Here is a 19,298-nt window from a genome sequence, read left to right as displayed (position 1 = left end):
AATGGCTGCTCTGTATGGCTGCACATCCCCGACCTCAACACACCTGCCTCGGCACAAAGCTCAGCACTGCCCTTCCCTCAGCTTTTCAGAGCAGCCCTGGTGAAAGAGGCACCACCCACCCCACAGAAGAGGGGACACATCCTTCCCCACTGTGTCCTTGTCCCTGTTTCACCTCAGTGAGGTTCTTTTGCCTGTAAAACCTGTGAGTGAAATAGAAATGAAGGGCAGCTTTGAGGTGTGATCATGGCAGGCAGGAAGACAGTGATTGGTTGGAGTTAGGTTGAAGGACAGAAAACAAAAGGACCCAAGGATGTAGCCCCTCTCCACCCTGTCAAGGCATCAGGGAAAAAGTAGATAAGAAAAGTAGTCTTTAGAATATAGGATGATATGGTAATATAGTAGTTCTCATAGGCTGCATGCAAAGTTTGTAGGTTTTGTATCTTGTGCCGGTTGGTTACTGCAAATTAGAATATTCAACACAAAAGGAGATATAACGTACTGTAATAAGGACCTCACTCTCTTACCCTCTTACCCTTCTTATCCTCTTGCTCTTACCTCTCTCTTACCCCTCTTAGGTTTTTTACCTCCCTCACCTCATACCCTTTCTCTCTCCCTTTCTCTTTGGGGCTTCCCTCCAGCCGAGGCTGGTGGCTGAAGGCAAAGCCCTTTTTTCGCATGACCCTCGCAATAAAACCATATATTTTTATAATATCTCAGGTCTGCAGAATTCCTTCTCCTTGCCATCTACAGATGCTTCTACATTTGCTGTGCAGCAGGCTGGGGAACAGCTCTGCCCCAGAGTCCAGGGTGACCCTGCAGCCAGCCAGCCATCCATCCATCCATCCATCCATCCATCCATCCATCCATCCATCCATCCATCCATCCATCCCGCAGGTGACGCGGAGCAGCCCCTGGGTGACACTGGCTTTACCTGCACTCTAAGTGACACCCTGTGGCTGGCAGGCGGAATGGCGGGTGACCGTGGCCTCAGTGACACTGTCCCCCAGCTTTTGGGACAGCAGACAGAGGCTGGGAGCCACCGAGTCACAGAGAGTCTCAGGTGTTCAGAAACTGGAGAGAACAGCCCCATTCCACCTCCGTGGCTCCACCTCAGCCTCCCACGGCTCGTCTGGATGGGAAATGGGTCACAACAAAACAAGAAATCCTAATCCACAGGAGAGTGTTCACACTGGGTGCAGCTGGGTGGGATTTTTCCTCTCATTTTGATACAGTAAGAAGAGGATTTGTAATGTATTTCATTCTTTCCCTTCCCCATCTGCCCCTGAGCCATTCCCTCTTCCTCCCCGTGCTCCAGAAACACACATTTTTGCAACTATCATCTAATTCCAAACTTGTGGAAAGAAATGGACTTCAGTCCATCTGTTTGCCAGCTGGAAGTCACTGCCAGCTTAGACAAGAGCAACTTCCAGAGAGATGGATGGGGCAGTGGCCTTAGGGAAAGAAAGAATCCAAAGAAGCCTCCAAAATAATGTGGGCAACCCTTTGTTTGCTGACCCCCCCGAAGGCCCAGGGTTAAAAGCCCTCTCCAAGATGTGCCACTGCTCAGGTCTGACTGACTTTGGTGCAAAATGGCAGCTGCAGTTCCAGTTCTGGTAAAGTCTGGGTGAATTTTGCCTCAAAACCCAAGCCTAAACTGAAGAGAACCCAAATCAGTACCAAAGGTACAACAGGACCACAGCAAGCCATCTCATAACTCAAAACATCTCATCTTGCTAATTAGCAAAGCACTAAAGTACAAATCCATGTTTAGTTGGCTGGAGAAAAGGTCCTTGAATGTTGACTGAAGTAACATTAATGATCTCCTTATTTTACTACATGCAATTAACTTGTGTCTCAGGCTCAATGAAGAAATCACATATTTTACATGATGATAGTAGAGGGAGCAAGAAAAATGGATTCTTCTCATTCCTTCTGGTAAATATTTTTTCCAACACTTTTCCCCTCCAGACTGCAAAATCAGAACCATCTTGTACTATAAATTATGCTTCACAAAGGAAAGAAAAAAAAAAAAAAAGGAAAAAAAACTTGGGGTGAAACAAGTGAAGCCTCTCCCATCTGTGCATGACTGAAATCCAGAGCCTCCCACTGTATTTGCAGAAGATGTGTGTATTTGTGTTTCTCTTGCAAAACCAGCGAGAGAAAATGAACAAAAATGGTTGAAATCTTTGTCTGGACACAGAGCTATTGGAGACAAGCTGACCTAATCAGCTGCAGATTTGATCTCCTCAGAGAGAACCTTTACGAGCTTAAAAATGATGTTTTATTTCCTCCCCCAGAATTCCAATTCTGGACTTTTTTTTTTCTTTTTTTTCCACAGTCGAGTTTGTTTCATTTCTCATCAGTCTCCTTCCTTTAACTTTCATGTACTCTTGACTTCCTAGCTGAAAATACTGTGTTTTACCCCCCAGGATGGCTGATAAATGGTTACTGCAAGGCTGCAGACCGTTTTTTAAACTAAAAACAACAACAAAAAAAGTATTTTTCTAGTGACTCCATAACTAAAATTGGCTACGAACCATTTGTTTTTATCCCAAATCCTCCGTCATTAAACAGTGGGATAAAAGGTTTCTAGATATCTAACAAGGTTATAGAAGATAGATGAGGTGAGAGTAGCTTTAGGGTTTTAGAGTAATTTTTTTCGGTCTGGAAATACACATGCATGCCCATGATGGGCATTTTATTTCTCTCCAATAATGATGAAAAGCCACCAGGACTTCAGGAGTCTCTGTCATTTACAGCAGGACTTCGCTGTCAAAAATGTGGCCTTTACAAACCAAGCCAGAAAAACCTCTGGGGAACAAGTAAGTCATGTGAATGTGATCAACAGAATTGGTCAAGACACTAAAATACATGAGATAAAACACAAGTGAAAATGTTAATTGAGCCTCTGGGCCAGCCACTTATAAAAGTGCACATTTCTGTAATTATCAGGACAGAGCTTGCCCACAAAATATGAACAAGACTCTGAGACCAACGATTTCCTAGCAAGGCTCATGTTTTATATGCAGGCTGGAGCCACATCTCCAGAACTTTAAACAATAATTAATCAGAAGGAAAAGTAGCAAAGGTTAGATCTCCATAAAAGAATGGGGTTTTAATCCACGAAAATTAGCTTGTTTAAAAATTGAATCATCCCTTTAAACCCTTTCAAAAGAGGGGAAATGCAAACCAGAAGAGCTGTTAATTCACTTCTTCAGTGAATTAACTGAAGAACTCAGCCCACGAAAGATTATTTCTCTGTGTTCAAGGTGAGACAACCATAGAAGTGCAGGAATTTTTCTCTCAGTGTGGAGCAAGCCCTGCTAACAGGTACAGGTGTGCCAGGGGCTCCTTCCCCTGTGCCCATCCACATCAACAACAGCCCCGTTGCTAAGCCACCAACCCTCTCCAAAGCCTTCTCACCAGGCAGATGGATGTAGGGCCAAGGAAAAGGTGCTGCACAGCCCCTCAAAACAAGGAGGAACCAAGTCCCCATCAGGGCAAGGTTAGCGGGGATTATGTGCCTGTTTTCAGCTGCACAGTCCCTGGAGGTGAGGAGGACGCTTTTTGTGATAACCAAAACACTCCTGTGAAGTGGCTGTTTCAGTAAAAGAGCTGAGAGAGAGAGGGAGGGGGATTTGCAGGCAGGAGTTGGAGCTCCAGAGACCTTTTGTTCCTGTCCATCACAAAAGCAGTTTGATCTCAATCCCCAGGTGTGGGATCAGACCAGCACAACACACACCCAAGGATGAATTCAGCTGCCTGAACACGGGCATTGGATCATTTGTCACTGAGCATCTGCAACACCTGTGTGGCCTGGGAGATTAAACACAAAGCTACAACAAGGCTGGGCTCTCTGAAACAGGAACAAAATACCCCTGGGCATAGCCAACAGCACCATCACTTCTGCAAGGGCTGCTGAGCTGAGCTCTTCTTTTAGGCTGAGCTCAGTAACTCCCTAGGCTTCACTCCCCTTCTGTCAATTAGAGCTCCACTGACCTGTATTAGAGCTTAAATACTTAAATTAGCTGCTGATATTACTTGGAAATACCTATATTTGTGAGTTTTAATCTGGAAGACCTTCTAAATGTCTCCAGCTCCCGCAGAGCAAAGTGAGCAGCCCGTGATGGATGGGTGTCACCACAGAACCCTCCCCCTGCCACACCAGGTATTTGAGACAAACTCAAATCAGTTGAGGCTACAAAAGTCAACACTTTTTGTCCATCAGATGAACATTTAATCCTGGATTTTCCCCTTGCACAGGGAAATCTGTAGGGGAAGTGTTAATGTAGGCTTACTTTAGCCTGCAACATGCTCTAAGTGCATGCTTGAGCGGCTGCTTTTGAGCAAGCAGCAAAACCAGACTCATTACAGGCCATTTGCTGAATTAATCAAGCTTCAGGATATCCTAATAAGTGAATTAATCTGTTTCCTAAAACAAGACTAAAAGCTTCACACTGTCAAAGCACAAACACATCTAGAGGGCAGCAACGACATTGTCATTTCTCGCTAAATATAGAACCTGAGCAGAGACAAGTGCAGTCACACACTGCACCAACACAGACTTTTATTTTTTGCCTGTTTCTTTTAATTTTATTTTTTTCCCACTTTAAGAACAAAAATTGCAAGGTTGTAAGTGGATGGCATAATTTTCAGATCCTTGGTCAAAGAGCATTTTGCCCATATTCACAAATCACACCGCAGGGTAACCAGAGTGTGATCTGTCAACATGACTTTATTTCCCAAACAAAGAGGGAGAAAAAGACCCCCAACACATCACCAAAATAACAGAATGTCAGGGATGAAAAATCCTCACAGACTGACAGACTTTGTTTTACGAATGCAGCTGAAACTTATCTGAGTCACTCAGCAGCTCCCAGGAGACACAGAGAAACACAGACCCAGGCACAGAATCACCACGGGAATTTCTTGCAGTTAGGATGGAAATATTTTATGCAAACAGTTTATTCTAGTGTGGCAAACAGGAGGAGAGTTTTTAAAGCCCAAGTTCTTTCTCTTAAGGTTTTGTTTTTTTTTTTGTTCCTCAAATGCTTTTTCTTTGAATTTGCTGCCATTGGCAGGGTTTGATAGCATTCCCCATCTGAGTTAGAGTGAACATCAAAGCCTGAGAGGTGACAAGATGGACACAAAGCAGGGGAGGTGCATCCAAAGCCTTTGATGAGCTGATCTGTGCAGGGACCTACCTGTTTCTGTTTTTGTCTTGAATTCCATCCCCTACTTGCACAGAGACTACAGTGAGGTGCAGAAATAACCCCGTGAGTACCAAAACTCAGCCATGGATCAGTGTCTTGTGCTTCTCTGAGTTTTTCATGAGCTTTTCATACAGTTTGGGCACTTCCCAGTCTGGATTTTTCAGTGTCTACAATGCAAAAGCTTTCCTTGACAGGGAATGCTGCTGCTGGGTTCATTCCCTCCAGCTGGTGAGCTGCTTTCAGGAAATTGGTGGGAAATTGGAATCTTTGAGAGCCTGATTTCTAAAACTGGAAAAGAAATCACTGAAACCGATCCAAATTTTTTACAGGCTTTTTACAGATAAACAAAATAAACTCTCAGATTTACAAAATATACTCACAGATATACAAAATCAATGCAAAGGAAAGCTGTAGTCACTAAAAGGTGGCAGCTCATGAACATGGGATACCTGATAGTATAATAAATGCTGAGTTACAACCTAGAGCTGGATAAGCTCTTAGTAGAAGAAAGGCAATGCAAGGTAGTTTTTCTAAATTGGTCTGATTTTGCTCTCAAAAAAAAAAAAAAAATCAGTAAAATACAACAAACCACAATTTCTCCCTCTGCCTCATCAAAATGCAAAACAAAACAGAACTACATGTCCTAGGCAGAAATCTTATGTTGATTCAAGCCATCTCCTATCAGACCTTCATTCTGAGCTGTATTATTCACATCTGAGATTTGCAAGATCCATTTCCCATTCTTTAATCAGTTGTCTGTGCTCATTTTATCATCTGCACGGGGAACACAGCTGAGGTTTTCAGCACAATGAGCCTGATCACAAATGAGGCAGCCCACAAACCAACCTGGTGAAATCATTCAAGTGGTCATGATGTGTCAGTGTCTGGTTTTCCCAAATTCTGGACGTGCTCTGCATCGAGTAATAATATTTTTTAAATGCTCAGAGAGATTGCACCTGTGTATTCAAACCTTAACCTGCTGTCCTACTGCTTGTCCAAGCTTTAATCACTTAACTGCTATTTCCCAAGGAGCTACTGATTCCAAAAGTTGACCAAATTTTGATATAATCCTTCCCTCTGTTTTCTGCACTGTAACTTGGAGGAATTAAACACATAGAAGTGTCTAAGATCAAGTGGAGATAGCTATTCATATTTTATGCTGAAAGGAGAAAAATATCAATTTCCTCAGAAAATAATGCTTTAGCATTTCAATAACATATTGCCATCAGTCTTTCATTTAAATAACATGCCACTGTTTAAAAAGCAGAGAAAACTTACTAGGACTGCAATACAAGCATCAGCCACCACTGAGAAGGAGAGGAGCAGGGAAGAACTTTAAATCAGGTCACTGATGAACTAGTGAAAGCATCAACAGAGTTTATAAAAACCAAACTAGGGTGTTTAATGTTTTTGTTTTTTCTTCCACACGCAGGAAAAACATTTAAATTCTTTCCGCTGTGTTCTGCACTGCCCTTAATTCTCAGAAATTTTCTTCTGGTCTCAACTGAGACTTGTCCAAGTAGTGAACTACCTGCTGTAAGCAAAGCCAGCATCACCCAGCCCACTCCAGGTTCCCTCCTATTTTCTTGCAAAGACCCAGGTCTGAGATTAGAGGGCTTTAGGATGATTTTGCAGTTCTCTTTTACTCTGCTCAAAGCCTGGGGTGACAAAAGCTCATCCCTAAGGACAAATCTGGCAGGGGACTTTATTTCACAGAACTGACACACCAAACTTTTGGCCAGTTATCTGACCATGATACCATGAGCTGGGGAAAGAATAAATTCACTTTCTGCAAGTTTAAAAATATGATATAAAATGTCAAGGTTGCTCTTTTATGGGACTTAAGGAGAATGCTTGCCCCACAAAATTACCACTACCTGCAAATGAGACCATCAACATCCAAGCAATAGTTCAGAGTGAAACATGGAATGAAATTATCCCTGCAGTCAAAACCACACTGAAAAAATGCATGACAAAAACAAGTGAGTGCATATATTTGGAATTAATATGTTTAAAAACTCTTAATGAAAGGTCCAAAGGGTATTGACAGATAAGCAAAAGGAAATGAGTGCCTGGGTCCCACAGCCTGAATAATAAATTTGTAGTGAGTCATCATGATTGTTTACTTTGAAGAATAAAGCATCCAGGAGATTTCTAAGGAGCCCCCATGCTCCCTTGCTTTGAATATGATTTGCCTCCTAATTTCCTCTCCTGTCTCCCGTGCAGAGCTGATGCAGCTCCAGCCCCAGCAGCCAGTCCTTGATGAAGTTGCTAAAACAGCTTCCAGCCCTCAGCCTTCTTTCTGTTTGTTAGATACAACTCCCAGCACGGTGTGAACCCCTGCTCACACAGCCAGCCTGGAAAAGGGACTGTCCTCCAAAAATACAGTTCTTAGGTGTTAGCACTGAATATTCCATGAGCCAAAGGGGTTGTGTAATTATCCAGGTGGCTGAGGCACTGCTACAAACACCCTGAGCTCTACGTAGCTGCACATGCACAAACACACAAAGCACAACAAATCCTCCTCAGGCTGCAGAGGAGATTTTCTGCCTGGATCTCCCTAAATGTACTTCAGCAAAGAGGAAACAGTGTCCACAACTCTGGGCTTTTGAGAAATCTGCATCATTACAGGCAAGAATTTTGAAAATACAGGCTGGAATGTGGAGGAAATGTTGATTCCCAAGGAAAAAAAAAAAAATTTCCTTAATGGAAATATATTTTGGGTGTCCCCAGGCACCTTCTGAACACGAGATCTGCGGGAGGAGAAAAGAGTTTGTACTTACTCGTGGTGTTGTATTTGATCCCATTGAAGAACTCCGGGCAGGGTCTCTCCACGAGTTCCCCCGCAGAGGTTCTGGGCCAGCAGGTCCCGATCTGGTCCGTGGTGGCATTGCAGTACGGACCTGGGGTGAGAGGAACCAGACAGAAAGAGAAAAGAAGCAGTTGAGAAAGCATAAAAAAGCACTTTGCATCACAAAACAAACCGAATCTCAGCGCTTCTAAAGCTTTTCCCGAGCTCTGCACCAGGTAACAATTCCTACCATCAAAGCCCAGGAAAGGGACAGAGGAACTCTCTAAAAAAGTCTCGTGTAGACGATCCAGGAGGCTGCAGTTCACATCAAATTCTTCCAAGATGAACTGAGAGATGGTCACATCCATTATTCCCTCCGGGACTGCTGGACTGGATCACGCTCCTTCACCCCTTTCTGGTTGTTTTTGTTTTGGTTTTTCGGTCCCCTCTTCTTTTCCCCCCCCTTTCCGGAGCCAAAGGAGCATCAAGCTGCGGGCACCCCGCAGTCTGGTGTGTGCGAGCCTCTCCTGCTCGCAGCGTGCTGACAACTTGGCTGAGAGTCTGCGTCTGTCTGTGTGCAGTTCAGCCCTCCGAGCTCTTCTTCCCTTTAAATCCAGCGGCTCGGGAGCCAATGGGATCGGGCTGAGCCCGGGGCGAGGGGCTCACGTCTCCTCGGTGTCCCTGGGCTCGCAGCTCCCAGATGCCGCCTCACTTTGCCAGATCGCTGTGCTGCTGCTGCCGCATCTCCCTCCCTCCCTCCCTCTCCTTCTGCCTCTCCCTCCCTCTCTCTGACACACAGTTTTATTGTCAGCTCCAGGGATGAGCACTTTTGCAAAAAATATACTGGCTGCAAATTAAAGCCAGGGGGAACAGGAAAAGCCATCAGAGGAGTAGAACTCCTCGGTTTTTTTGTGGAGCAAAGCAATTCCTGCCTTTGCTGCATGGAGCTGAGGATGAGCAGGGATGCTGGGGCAGGGTGGGGGGGAAGGAGGGACCCAGTTCAGGAGCTGCAGTGCTGGATGCTGTGCAGGCCTTGAGAAAGAAGAGAAATAATAAAAGCAGGGATGAAGGAGATGATCTGATAGAGGTGCTGGAATAAAGGAATCTGGAGGAATCACAGAAAGTCTGGGTTGGAAGAGATGTTAGAGATCATCTCATTCCAATACCCTGCCATGGGCAGCAACACCTTCCAATAAACCAGGTGGCTTCAAGCCCTGTCCAGCCTGGTCTGGAATAAAGAAATCTGGAATAATGACCCACAGAGGAGGCAGAGTGGGGGGAGTAGGGAAGGGTTGGGAACCCAGCCTGGGAGAAGGCACGGAGGGAACACATCTTTCAGCCACTCGCACAGATGGGATGGGTTGGACAGTAGAGCAGGGCAAAGCATGGAGAGTCCCAAAGCAAAGGATGGATCATTCAGGTGACAAGGAAGAAAAGAAATGCTCCTTTTGTCTTCCACTGGTAGGAGAGAGCAAAGTTTCCAGAAAGGATGAGCACCCAGGCTGACCAGAAGCAAGAGGAGGAACCTCTAAACAAGAAAACCCTGGTGTGGGGAGAGAGGGAAGAGCAAAGGGCTTGACAAACAGAGGTCAGTGTGGGGCAGGATGAGAAAGGTCTGGTGAAGGGGAAGGAGGAGAAGTTTGGAAGGAGATTGGTTATCTTTGGGAAATCAAAGCTCAGCAGAGTGGCAATTGGGTGAAGGTCTGTCCTCTGGGACGTGCCGGGGAGCAGCTCAGACCTGACCAGCTTTTCTGACTTGCTACACCAGGCTATGAGGAAATCCCTCAAAAAAAGTGTTGCTAAGGAGCATCATTAATGATCACAGATGCAGAAGGATTTTGGGAAGCAAACAGAAACTTGTTTCTGAAAGGGAGTAGACCAAGATCAGTAGATATGGAAGTGGCAGAGAGGAATGCAGAAACACAAGTCAAGGACAGCAAAGATAATTTGACAGAAAGAAATGGATCCCCAAATTAAATATTTATGGTCTGTTCACAGCTTTAGATCAGACAAGGTGTTTACACTGAGCTCAAAGCAGTGGTACAGGACTTCCTATAACATTTGTACCCACCCTGCAAAGGCCTGGACTTTTCTTTTATTCATATTTAAGACTGAAGGGCTTTATTCTTTACTTTTGGAGGACCAAAAGATTTGTGGCATCCAAAGGGAGGAAAAAGAAAAAATAACTGGGTTAGAACAACAAATAAATTAACAACATACACTGAGGAGAGAACTAGCCAGGATGTTACTCTGCCATCTGGGAATCTGGAGATTTTCTAACATTTTCAGATTGCAATGGAGAGAGGGGAGGAGTGCCACTGTGGTTTTGGGATAAGTATTTTTATTTGAAATATGTAAAAACCCACGAGAATAACAAGTGTACTAACTCTCCAGACACTGTGATATTCTGAGGCAAGCAAATGCATTTCTCTGCTTCTCTCTCTGGAGCCTTGATCTCCTTCCCAAGTGAATATTCCCAAAACTTCAGCCCTTCTGGAGAAATCTCAATTGCAACAAATTAACCCTTATCAACACCAACAAATCTCTTTGTCCTGGGCACCTCTAACCCCAAAAAGCAGGAGAGAAATTTATTTTAGCATCACTCATGTAACATGACCACCACCAACCTACTGGTTGGCTTTGAGGAGAAAACTGTTTTTCTTGAACTTTCAAGAGTGAGGGATTAAGGGTGCTCTAAACCCCCTTTTCTCCTTCCTGACAGTGCAGTTGAGCTCATAAAATTCCTTGGTGCTCCTCAAGCTGAGCCCCTCGGGGTGGCTTTGAGACCTTTTCACAGAACAGCATCAGAAGGTGCCCAGTGGCCACTCCCACACAGGCAGAACTGAGCAGTCAGCAGGACACTGGGCCAGGATGTTGTAAGATTATTTTTTTTCCTGCCTCTGCTGCCTCTCTGCAAGAGAAAAATCACATAGCCTGGCCAAAAGTCTTCATTTCTCACCTACTGTCTGCCCTCTCTATTTTTTCACACTGTTTGTTCAGCACACTGGAATCAAAATCCTGGTCGGAGGCTCTGGGCACTGGAGTTTCCTGAATTTTTTGAGGAATGCATCACTTAATAAATTACGAAAAGAGAATGACAGTTTCAAAAAAAATGTAACTACTTTTAAATTTGGTAAATGTTTCACGTTCCTAAATGCTGCCCTGTGTTTTCCAGCAAAAACTCTTGAAGATTTTTCAAATGGTTCAAATATTACAGAGTCAAACACTAAGCTGGATTTCATTTCAGTTCTGTTCTTTATAGTGGTTAACACCTGAAACAATAGCCCTGAATTAAACTAAATATTTTTTCAGGATCAGGAGAATGATTTCTTCATTTAAGTGAGAAGAGCTAGAAAATCTTCAATCTAAACTGATTTCCATCTTTTCAGTTCCAACGTTAGAAAATCAGAAGCAGCACGCGTTGTACAATCCCGTTGTGTTCCATATATTTAATAATAATAATAAAAAAACCTGCTGCAAAAATAAATATAGAGGGGATGAATGCTGAGGATTAAGTCTGCATGAAGAAAACAATTTATTGTTCCTCAGTCCACAAAACAGCACCATTTTTTAATAATCCCAGTTCTACTGTGACCTCTTGATGAAAAACTACTTTTGCAGCTATCCCTGGGTACAATTAACCACTTCATCAAAATTTCCCTCTGACTGGGGGTCTAGTGAAATCCGGGTACTCCCTCAGTTGGACTCATTTGATGTGAAAATGTTGTTCTTTATGCAAGAAGCAAATTCAATTATATGAAAGATTGACAGGAATCCTTCAGCAGCTGACACTGCTGCCTCTCTGCCGATGCCATGATGCACTCAACACAAATCAGACCTTGCCAGGCAGCAGAGATCTGCCTTAGAAATTCCTCAGCACCCCAAGAAAGCTGTGATTTGGTTCCTGGCAGGCAGAAAACCTTTTCCAGCTTCAAAATGGGCTCGATCCTGTGTGCTGCTATTCACTGGTTGGTTTGGGTGCATGTGCAAGGCTCTGGAAGTGAACAAGACAGACAAATAAACCTGTCCACACATAGAGAGCTCAGTAAGACCCTTCAAAGAGGGCTTACTAAAAGGTCACCTACAGTTCTTCTGGGAAAGGAACAAGCTCTGCTCATAAATGGCAATGGAAACCTCTGTATGTCAGCCCTCACACCACTGTTACACAGCTGCTTTTTTCATCTACAACCCACTCCAAGCCACAGCTGATGGAATTAGCCAGAGCACAGCTTTTCATTTGCCCCACCAACAGTGAGTAGCAAAGATGAGCTGTGATTATCCAGTAACATCAACACTCAGCTCTAGGCAGACTCAGGTGGTCACTGCAAGTGTTTGGAGAGGGTGGAAGGAGCTCCAGAACCACCTGACTTCTCCTCAGACACTCAATCTACACAAAATCAAGAAATCCTCCTGTATTTCAAGACCCAGGATGATTATTGTGAGGAGGGAAAAAAAAAACAAAAAGGAAAATCAACCCCACAAGCTCTCTCCTCATTTCCCTTCTTCAGAGAAGGAAAAGCCACTGCATTCAGCCTCCCACTGCAGTGACAGTTTTATCACTCACGTTCTCGATCTGTCAATGTGAAGAGCTCCTGCTCCCCAGGCACAACACTCACCCTCTGTTCTGCTTTGCAACAAGGCTTAGGGGCAGGAAATGCACATCATCATCATGAATCTGGTGACACCAATGTCCTCTGTACCTCAGTGCCACTTGGCTTTCATGAGTTTTACCTCATCACTGTGGAAGTATCACACCGAGTCACGGCCCCAGTGTTGGCTCTTCAGCTCTCCTCCTCCTAACCCAGGTGTGCATATCCACATCCAGACTCTCCATCTAATGGATAAACTGCTCTGTTAACCCAGTCACGGAGCTGTTAGTTCTAAACATGAGGCTGGAGGGTTTCAAATGGCACAGTAAGTTTTTTCTCATCTCCTTTTCCTCTCTGAAAAGTGTCCCTTCAGTAATCCTCTGTTACTGCAATGACCTTCCAGCACCAAACTTTCAAGTTACTGGGACTATTCAGCTTGGTAACGAATGTAAGACATTGAGGAAAGCACAAATTTACTAAAGGGGCTTCTGGGCCACAAACCTCAAGCTGCACCGCAAAACTGCTCTGACTTCTCAAATGAAGGGACAACACGATCATGGTCTGGTAGAATATTTATCTTCCCATTCCAGGTGTGTAAATGCAATTTTCAGAGTGGGAGAACGTTCAGACCACAGGGAGTAAGGTAATTCAAGCAACAAGAGATTGAGGACAGCTTCAAGGTCTCCACAGACAGTTCTAGACTGGCTGTGGATATGTCACAAATGGCTGACTTCTCTGCCACCCCAGCCCTTGGCACCTCACAATGAATTCCACTCTGCTACAGGAGCAGGCTGCTAAAGAAAACCCCTTCTCAAACTGAGGGCTACACTTTTAATCAAAATCTGGTCTTTTCTGCACCTACTTGAAATTTACATTGAAAGTTCAGAGTTGAAAATTGTATGTGGAGAGGAAGATTAGACATAGATACATAGAGATCTTTGTTTCAGCTGATCAACTCATTTGTTAGAAACAGGAGACATCCTTTATTGCTAGAAATGAGGTATGACTCCACTGAGCAAAGATAAAATTAATAAATGCAGGCCCGTGGTGATGAATCTTTGCAGCTTCATTGATGCTAGAAAATATTTACTGGGAGTGTAAAAAGATCCAACAGCATAAGTAATAAATGGCTTGTAGCCATTAATTATTTATGCTGTCAAATCAATATATTTCAATATAATATCAATATATTTCTTTTGGCACATGAATACACTTGTCATTTTCTACAGCTATAAAACCTGTGTGAGTGAATCATGTTACATGAGACAAACGATGAGACACTGCAGGGAGATTACAATGAACACAAAACACACAAAAGAACCAACCTTGACACACTAATAAACTGCCAGAGCTGTTTTCCTTGAAGTGAGGTGTTTTAGATGAATGTGCAGAGAACATCATCTACTGCACATAAGAGCACAGCAACATTCCAGAGTAACTCTGATTTTATACACGGTCGAGTTCAGAGTCAGCTCCTCACAGAGACACACAACACAAAGGAGCCCATGTGATACATTTATCTATGCCTGGCAATGACCTGGTGCTCTGTTTACAGCATAAACACACACAAAAAAATAGCAAAAATAAAAGGGGGTTGAGCCCCATCTGAATGAATGATGACCATGAGGATGTGTGTCATTAGTCCCACTCTTTCTGTTATGTTACAATGGGACCACTGCCAAAAGGGATGAAAAGATTCAGGGGTCTTGTCCTGTTCTCTTCCTCACAACACATCAGCCATGAAACACCTTGTGGCTTAATTAAGGATATGCCAAACTTTTGCTCTCCTTGCCTCCCACTCTGCTTTGTTGTGCTGCCTTTCAGAGCACGCTGGGAAGATCAGAGCAGCCTTTCCACGCATCATAAGCCGGATGGATGTACAGGAATAAAAGACACCGAAACGTTCAGAAGTCAATCCCTCATTTCCTCTGGGAACTCAACAGGCACTGCACGGTGCCTGACTCTGAAACATCAGGTAGCTCAGAAAGCACAAAGAGAGAGAAATAACACATAATCATGCTGCTCTAAAAATGACCCAAATCAGACGCGCCAACAAAACCAGCCTGCTCCAAATTGCCAGGATCTAATCAATAGACCTTCCTCAGCAACTTTAATGGAAGTAAGAGAACTAATCCTTTGGGGTCTGGGCTCTGCCTACATGGCCTGGCACACATGGTAGCTACAATGTTGTGACTCCCAGTTTTAAACCATCCAACTCCTTTTTGCTTGGGTTTTCTTTGAGGAGCACCATCAGTCTGGCTTTGGGACCTTGGACTAGTGGCTTCTGTAGTCCTTTGAGCCCAAGCCAAGTGGAAAATAGAGGACTTGTAACAGATTGAAACATTGCAGAGTTACCAGCTCTTGAGATTGCTCTGACTGCTTTCCATGAATTATCAAAGCTGCCATTGATGGGCAGGCAGGATCTAGACTCTGATTCCACTGCTCCAAAATGTGTGACCTGCAGGATCTCAGGTACTCCAGCATAACTGGAATAGCCACATGAGGCTGGCAGAGAAACTCAGGACCTTGGGAAGATCCTTCTGAAGCAGCAACCACAGTGCAAAACCACAGTTTTGTCCTCAGGCATCTCAACTGCCCTGAGACAACACTGGGCAAAATGTGGGCTTGTCATAAAAGGGAAGAATCCCATCAGCAGAATGTCACAGGGAGTCTTTCATTGTTATTACTCGGGCTTTACTCTATGTAGTGGATTTTTATTCCTTGGGTTAACTAATTTAAATCATTCATAAATGTGGCAAACCTCCTAAAACACAAAGAGTAGCACAAGCAGTAGCCTTGTTGAGCAACTAAAGTTTTCCTGACAATTTTCTCCCCTTGGCTGAACTGTTATGTTTGTAACACATCTCAGAGAATTTACTAATTTTGGACACATCTCTTATGGTGTCCCCAGTGCAAATTCCAGAGATGCCAATTAACTGAGGTGTGCAAACCAAAAGAAAAAAATAAGAACTTTTGCCATGAGACTCACCTGATGAGATTGATTTTGTCTTCAGCTCTAACCAATACCCTGAGTAGATCTTTGCTGCCTTTAAGAGGAACCAATTTGGATTGATGTAAAAGTCTGCATTAATCAGATTAATCCCATTCCAGATGCCCTGAACAAAGACCAAATTATTTGCTGAGCTCTTCCCCACTGGCCTACCTCATCTCCCTGGAGTGTTTGGCAGTTGTGATCCCATAAGTTTGGGCTTATCACTTCACAGGAGAGCAAACAAAACTATTTGAAATAAAACACATCAGGAATAAACATGAGAATAAAAATGTCCTATTAGGACAGGACTATCACAATGCCAGCAGCATTATGTTTTGAGAACCTAGATTTAATGGAATTATTTACCAGAGGAAATCAATACAACACAAACACTGTATAAGATATTTTCATCTCTCTGCCAGCCAGTACTCAGCAAACACCCGAGAAAATGCCTGCAAATGAAGTGGCAGGAATCATGAGCAGAATACTGACTTTCAGAATTGAGACAGTGGCTCTCAAACACATCATTTTAACCAGACAGTGAGGAAGATCTAGTCACACCAGACAGCAGCTGGAATGATTAGGCATGAAAATGGATTATCATAATATTATTATGGCCATGATAACTGAGGAAAAAGAAGGTAATAATTGCCTGATTTGTGATTTTCAAACTGCTACTGCACACATTTGCAGCCCCAGAAGAACAGAGAGGATGTCAGAACATTAATTCTGTTGCAAGAGCTTGTGCCTGTGCCTGGAATCAGTGACCTCACAAAATTTTGGATATCTCCTGGGATTAAAAAATCCCTCTCTAGCTCTCCTCCCTAGCTTGGCTCACTACTCCTAGATGTTTTTACCACCAGGGCCAGTATTTCTGATTCTGCAGTTCAGGGTATTTCAGGCCTTGCACGGTTTAGGGTATTCGAGAGGTCCAGAGAAGCAGAAGGATTCATCTCACCTAATTCCAGCCACCTAAAATTTGGGTGTCTAGACTAAATCAGGTTCTCTAACGGTCTCCAGGGAAATGGACCCTTTCAAAGAATGATGATTCATTTAATTTGAAGACAAATACCTCCTTCAAATTTACAACTCTTAGATAGTCTACTTAGTAGGATGTTATTCACCCCAAGGTACATTTGCACTTTGGAAATAGCTCTCACCTGCAAACACGTCACATGTCTGAGATGGGTACTGGAGTTTTATTTATGTGTCAGACAGAAACTGAAAACTAGGACTTCATGCTGCTTTGAAATGCACACATATTTGTTTAAATACTATGTTTTATTTGAATTTTAACGATCTTGTATAAAACTTATAGAATCCTGTTATTTTATATCATACATTTTGAGCAATCTGTAAATTGTCTGTGTCCACTTTATGGCCAACAACTTTCACAATAAGTATAAAACCTTGGAAAATAGCTTAAAGCCTCAAAAGCCAAGTTTTTTTCTCTTCTTATCAGGACTTTGGATATGCAGATCTCAATCTATAACTGGTTCCACCAGCATTGGTTATAGTGGATTTTTTCAAAAGCCATGGATCAAAGGAATTCAAAGCAAAACAATTGAAAACTGAAATAAGCACCAACATTGAAACAGATTTATTTCAGCATAGATGTAAAACATGGGTAAATGCCATCCAGCAGCTGATAACGGGTTAGAGATTTTAATAACAGGTGCAGTAACAAATTAATCCTGGGAAGTGGGGCACTCCCAATCTGCTCGACAGCACAGCTGGGTTTCTTTCCCCAGGATGTGCTAATGTGGTTTTTATTTGGAAAACTGCACGTCTCACCCCAATGAATATTAAAGAATGAGTTTGGGGAAATCACGTAACATTCTGATGAAACATTTTGTCACTCATGTGCTCTCACACTCAATTGCAGAGGCAAGGCAACAACATCTTATTGCTAAGCAAGTGATGCTCCTCTTCTGGACTCATTACATCTCCTTGTTACCCTTCCAAAATCTCCAACCACCCCTCAGAGTGCTTGTCCACAATGTTGCTAACTTCCAGTTATCATAAGCAGATGTCAAAATCTGTGGTTGATGCCTGGAAAAAAGATTATTTTTCAGCACTTCTTCCCTTCTTCTGTTAATAAGATCATCAGAATCATCATTTACAGCAATATTTCAGGCTGGTCATCACAGCTTTACCTCTGGGGGCTATGAAATGAAGAAATAACAATTATTAATTTTCTTTTGAAGAGAGTTTTTTTGGCAGTTATTGCATTCTGAATACTAAGAATTACCTTTGTGAGGCCCAAGTTCTTTTCATTTTCAATTCCTGTAAAGATATTAAGTATAAAAGCTATCAGTTCATCACTAAAGTTTATCCCCTTCAGGCAAATAGCCCTTTTTTAGACTGAAATAACAAAGGAAAACACACATATTATTTCACTCACAGAGTTTTTCAGGTGCTGTGCAATTCCTCTGCATCAAAGCACTAATGTAAGAGGGGTGTAAGTCATCCCTAACAGGGCTGGAAGTTCCTACCTCTGAAATATGCAGCAGATATTTCTGCCCCCGGTTTCTAGGCTGGTCTGGCTCCCTGCCATAGCTCATCCCTTTCCCTCGGCCACTGGAGGGCTCTCCTAATTCTTCATTACTGCAAAGGAAATGTCTGATTGAGGATGGAAACACCGCTAAAGAAAACCTGCTCGTAGCTACCTGAATGCAAAATCAGCAGCTGTCAAAACAGCAAGAGTTCTCTGGTTCATGTGGGAAAAGATGCGTTTTACTGTCCTGCCTTTGGCAGCAAAAAGTGTTGCTACAGTAAGAGATGGATTTCCCTGAAAAGAAAAGTTCCCTTTCCCCACGAGTTTATGAATTGCACAAGATATTATGGGTTTGAGATGGCCAGCAGTGTTTGCCTTCATCACCCATTCCTCCCCACGCCGCCTCGTTTCGCTCTGAAATCACTGCACAGCTCAATTTCTTTTCCAACTCAGTGTGATTTCAACCCTCTGCCAGCTCATTTCTAACTTATTTCCCACCCCAATACCAATTTCCTGGGCTGGTTCAATTTGCTTTTGATGGATCAATCATCTTATCCCTTTCATATTAGTGCTGCTCCTGTGGAAAGAGGAGAGTGTTTAAGGTTTTCCATTCCCCTGTGGGTAGAGGGATATTCTGCCCACACAGCTGTGAGTACCTGCAGACTGTTGCCAAATGAAAATTTCTGACTGGTTCTTTTTTCCCCCCTGCTTCTTTTGGATCAAAAGGGCTGAGTTAGTTAAACCTAAATTGTTTTGTGGAAATAGAATGATTTTTTTTCTATTTTCTCTTAAGGCCATATCAAGTACCAGAATAAAAGACAAGTAGTTTTGATCACCCCAGAGTTACAATTTGGGATGAATTCTGCCCTACACCTCTGTCATTCACTGCTCACCCAAACCCTTGGGTATATCTTGAATCAAAATCAATTTTGTCCCCACCAGCCAGGGAGGTGGATTTTGCTGTTATCCTGGTATGGCTTCTCTGAGTTACCTTGAATATTTTTAATTCTAAGTGAGATACAAGCCAGCCAGCCCATCAGGCATGGCAGAAAATACTTCATTTTCCATGAATTAGAAGTAGTTTTAAATAAAGAGCCCTGGCTGTGGTCATTTTATCCCAAATCCTTTGAGAGAGTCTAACAGAGATAGAAAAAAATACCACTGGATATGGGACAAATGGATTTTCTTGGCCTCTGTGGCTCTCCTTCTGTTTTTG

The 19,298-nt window shown here is 43.1% G+C and overlaps 1 protein-coding gene and 1 long non-coding RNA gene across 3 annotated transcripts in view; one reads left to right on the top strand and one right to left on the bottom strand.

The window, feature by feature from the left end:
- LOC310907600 overlaps positions 1 to 19,298 on the top strand; it is a 544,908-nt gene that overhangs the window by 402,385 nt on the left and 123,225 nt on the right. The gene's annotated exons all lie outside the window — the stretch shown is intronic.
- CRHR2 (corticotropin releasing hormone receptor 2) overlaps positions 1 to 19,298 on the bottom strand; it is a 140,792-nt gene that overhangs the window by 91,685 nt on the left and 29,809 nt on the right. Inside the window, exons 1-2 of one of the 2 annotated variants that reach the window (XM_083882074.1) lie at positions 8,255 to 8,547; positions 7,997 to 8,116 (exon numbers count right to left, since the gene is read on the bottom strand). In XM_083882074.1, coding sequence (XP_083738200.1) covers positions 7,997 to 8,116; positions 8,255 to 8,372 — 238 coding nt within the window. In that variant the 5' untranslated portion in view covers positions 8,373 to 8,547. Of the gene's footprint in view, positions 1 to 7,996; positions 8,117 to 8,254; positions 8,548 to 19,298 lie in introns of those variants that run through there. The other variant, XM_083882073.1, reaches the window with a different exon arrangement.

The sequence above is a fragment of the Zosterops lateralis genome, assembly GCF_965231275.1.
Source record: "Zosterops lateralis genome assembly, chromosome: 1".
NCBI lineage: Eukaryota > Metazoa > Chordata > Aves > Passeriformes > Zosteropidae > Zosterops > Zosterops lateralis.
Note: the sequence above shows the minus strand (reverse complement) of the source record. Positions and strands in the feature narration are given on the sequence as shown.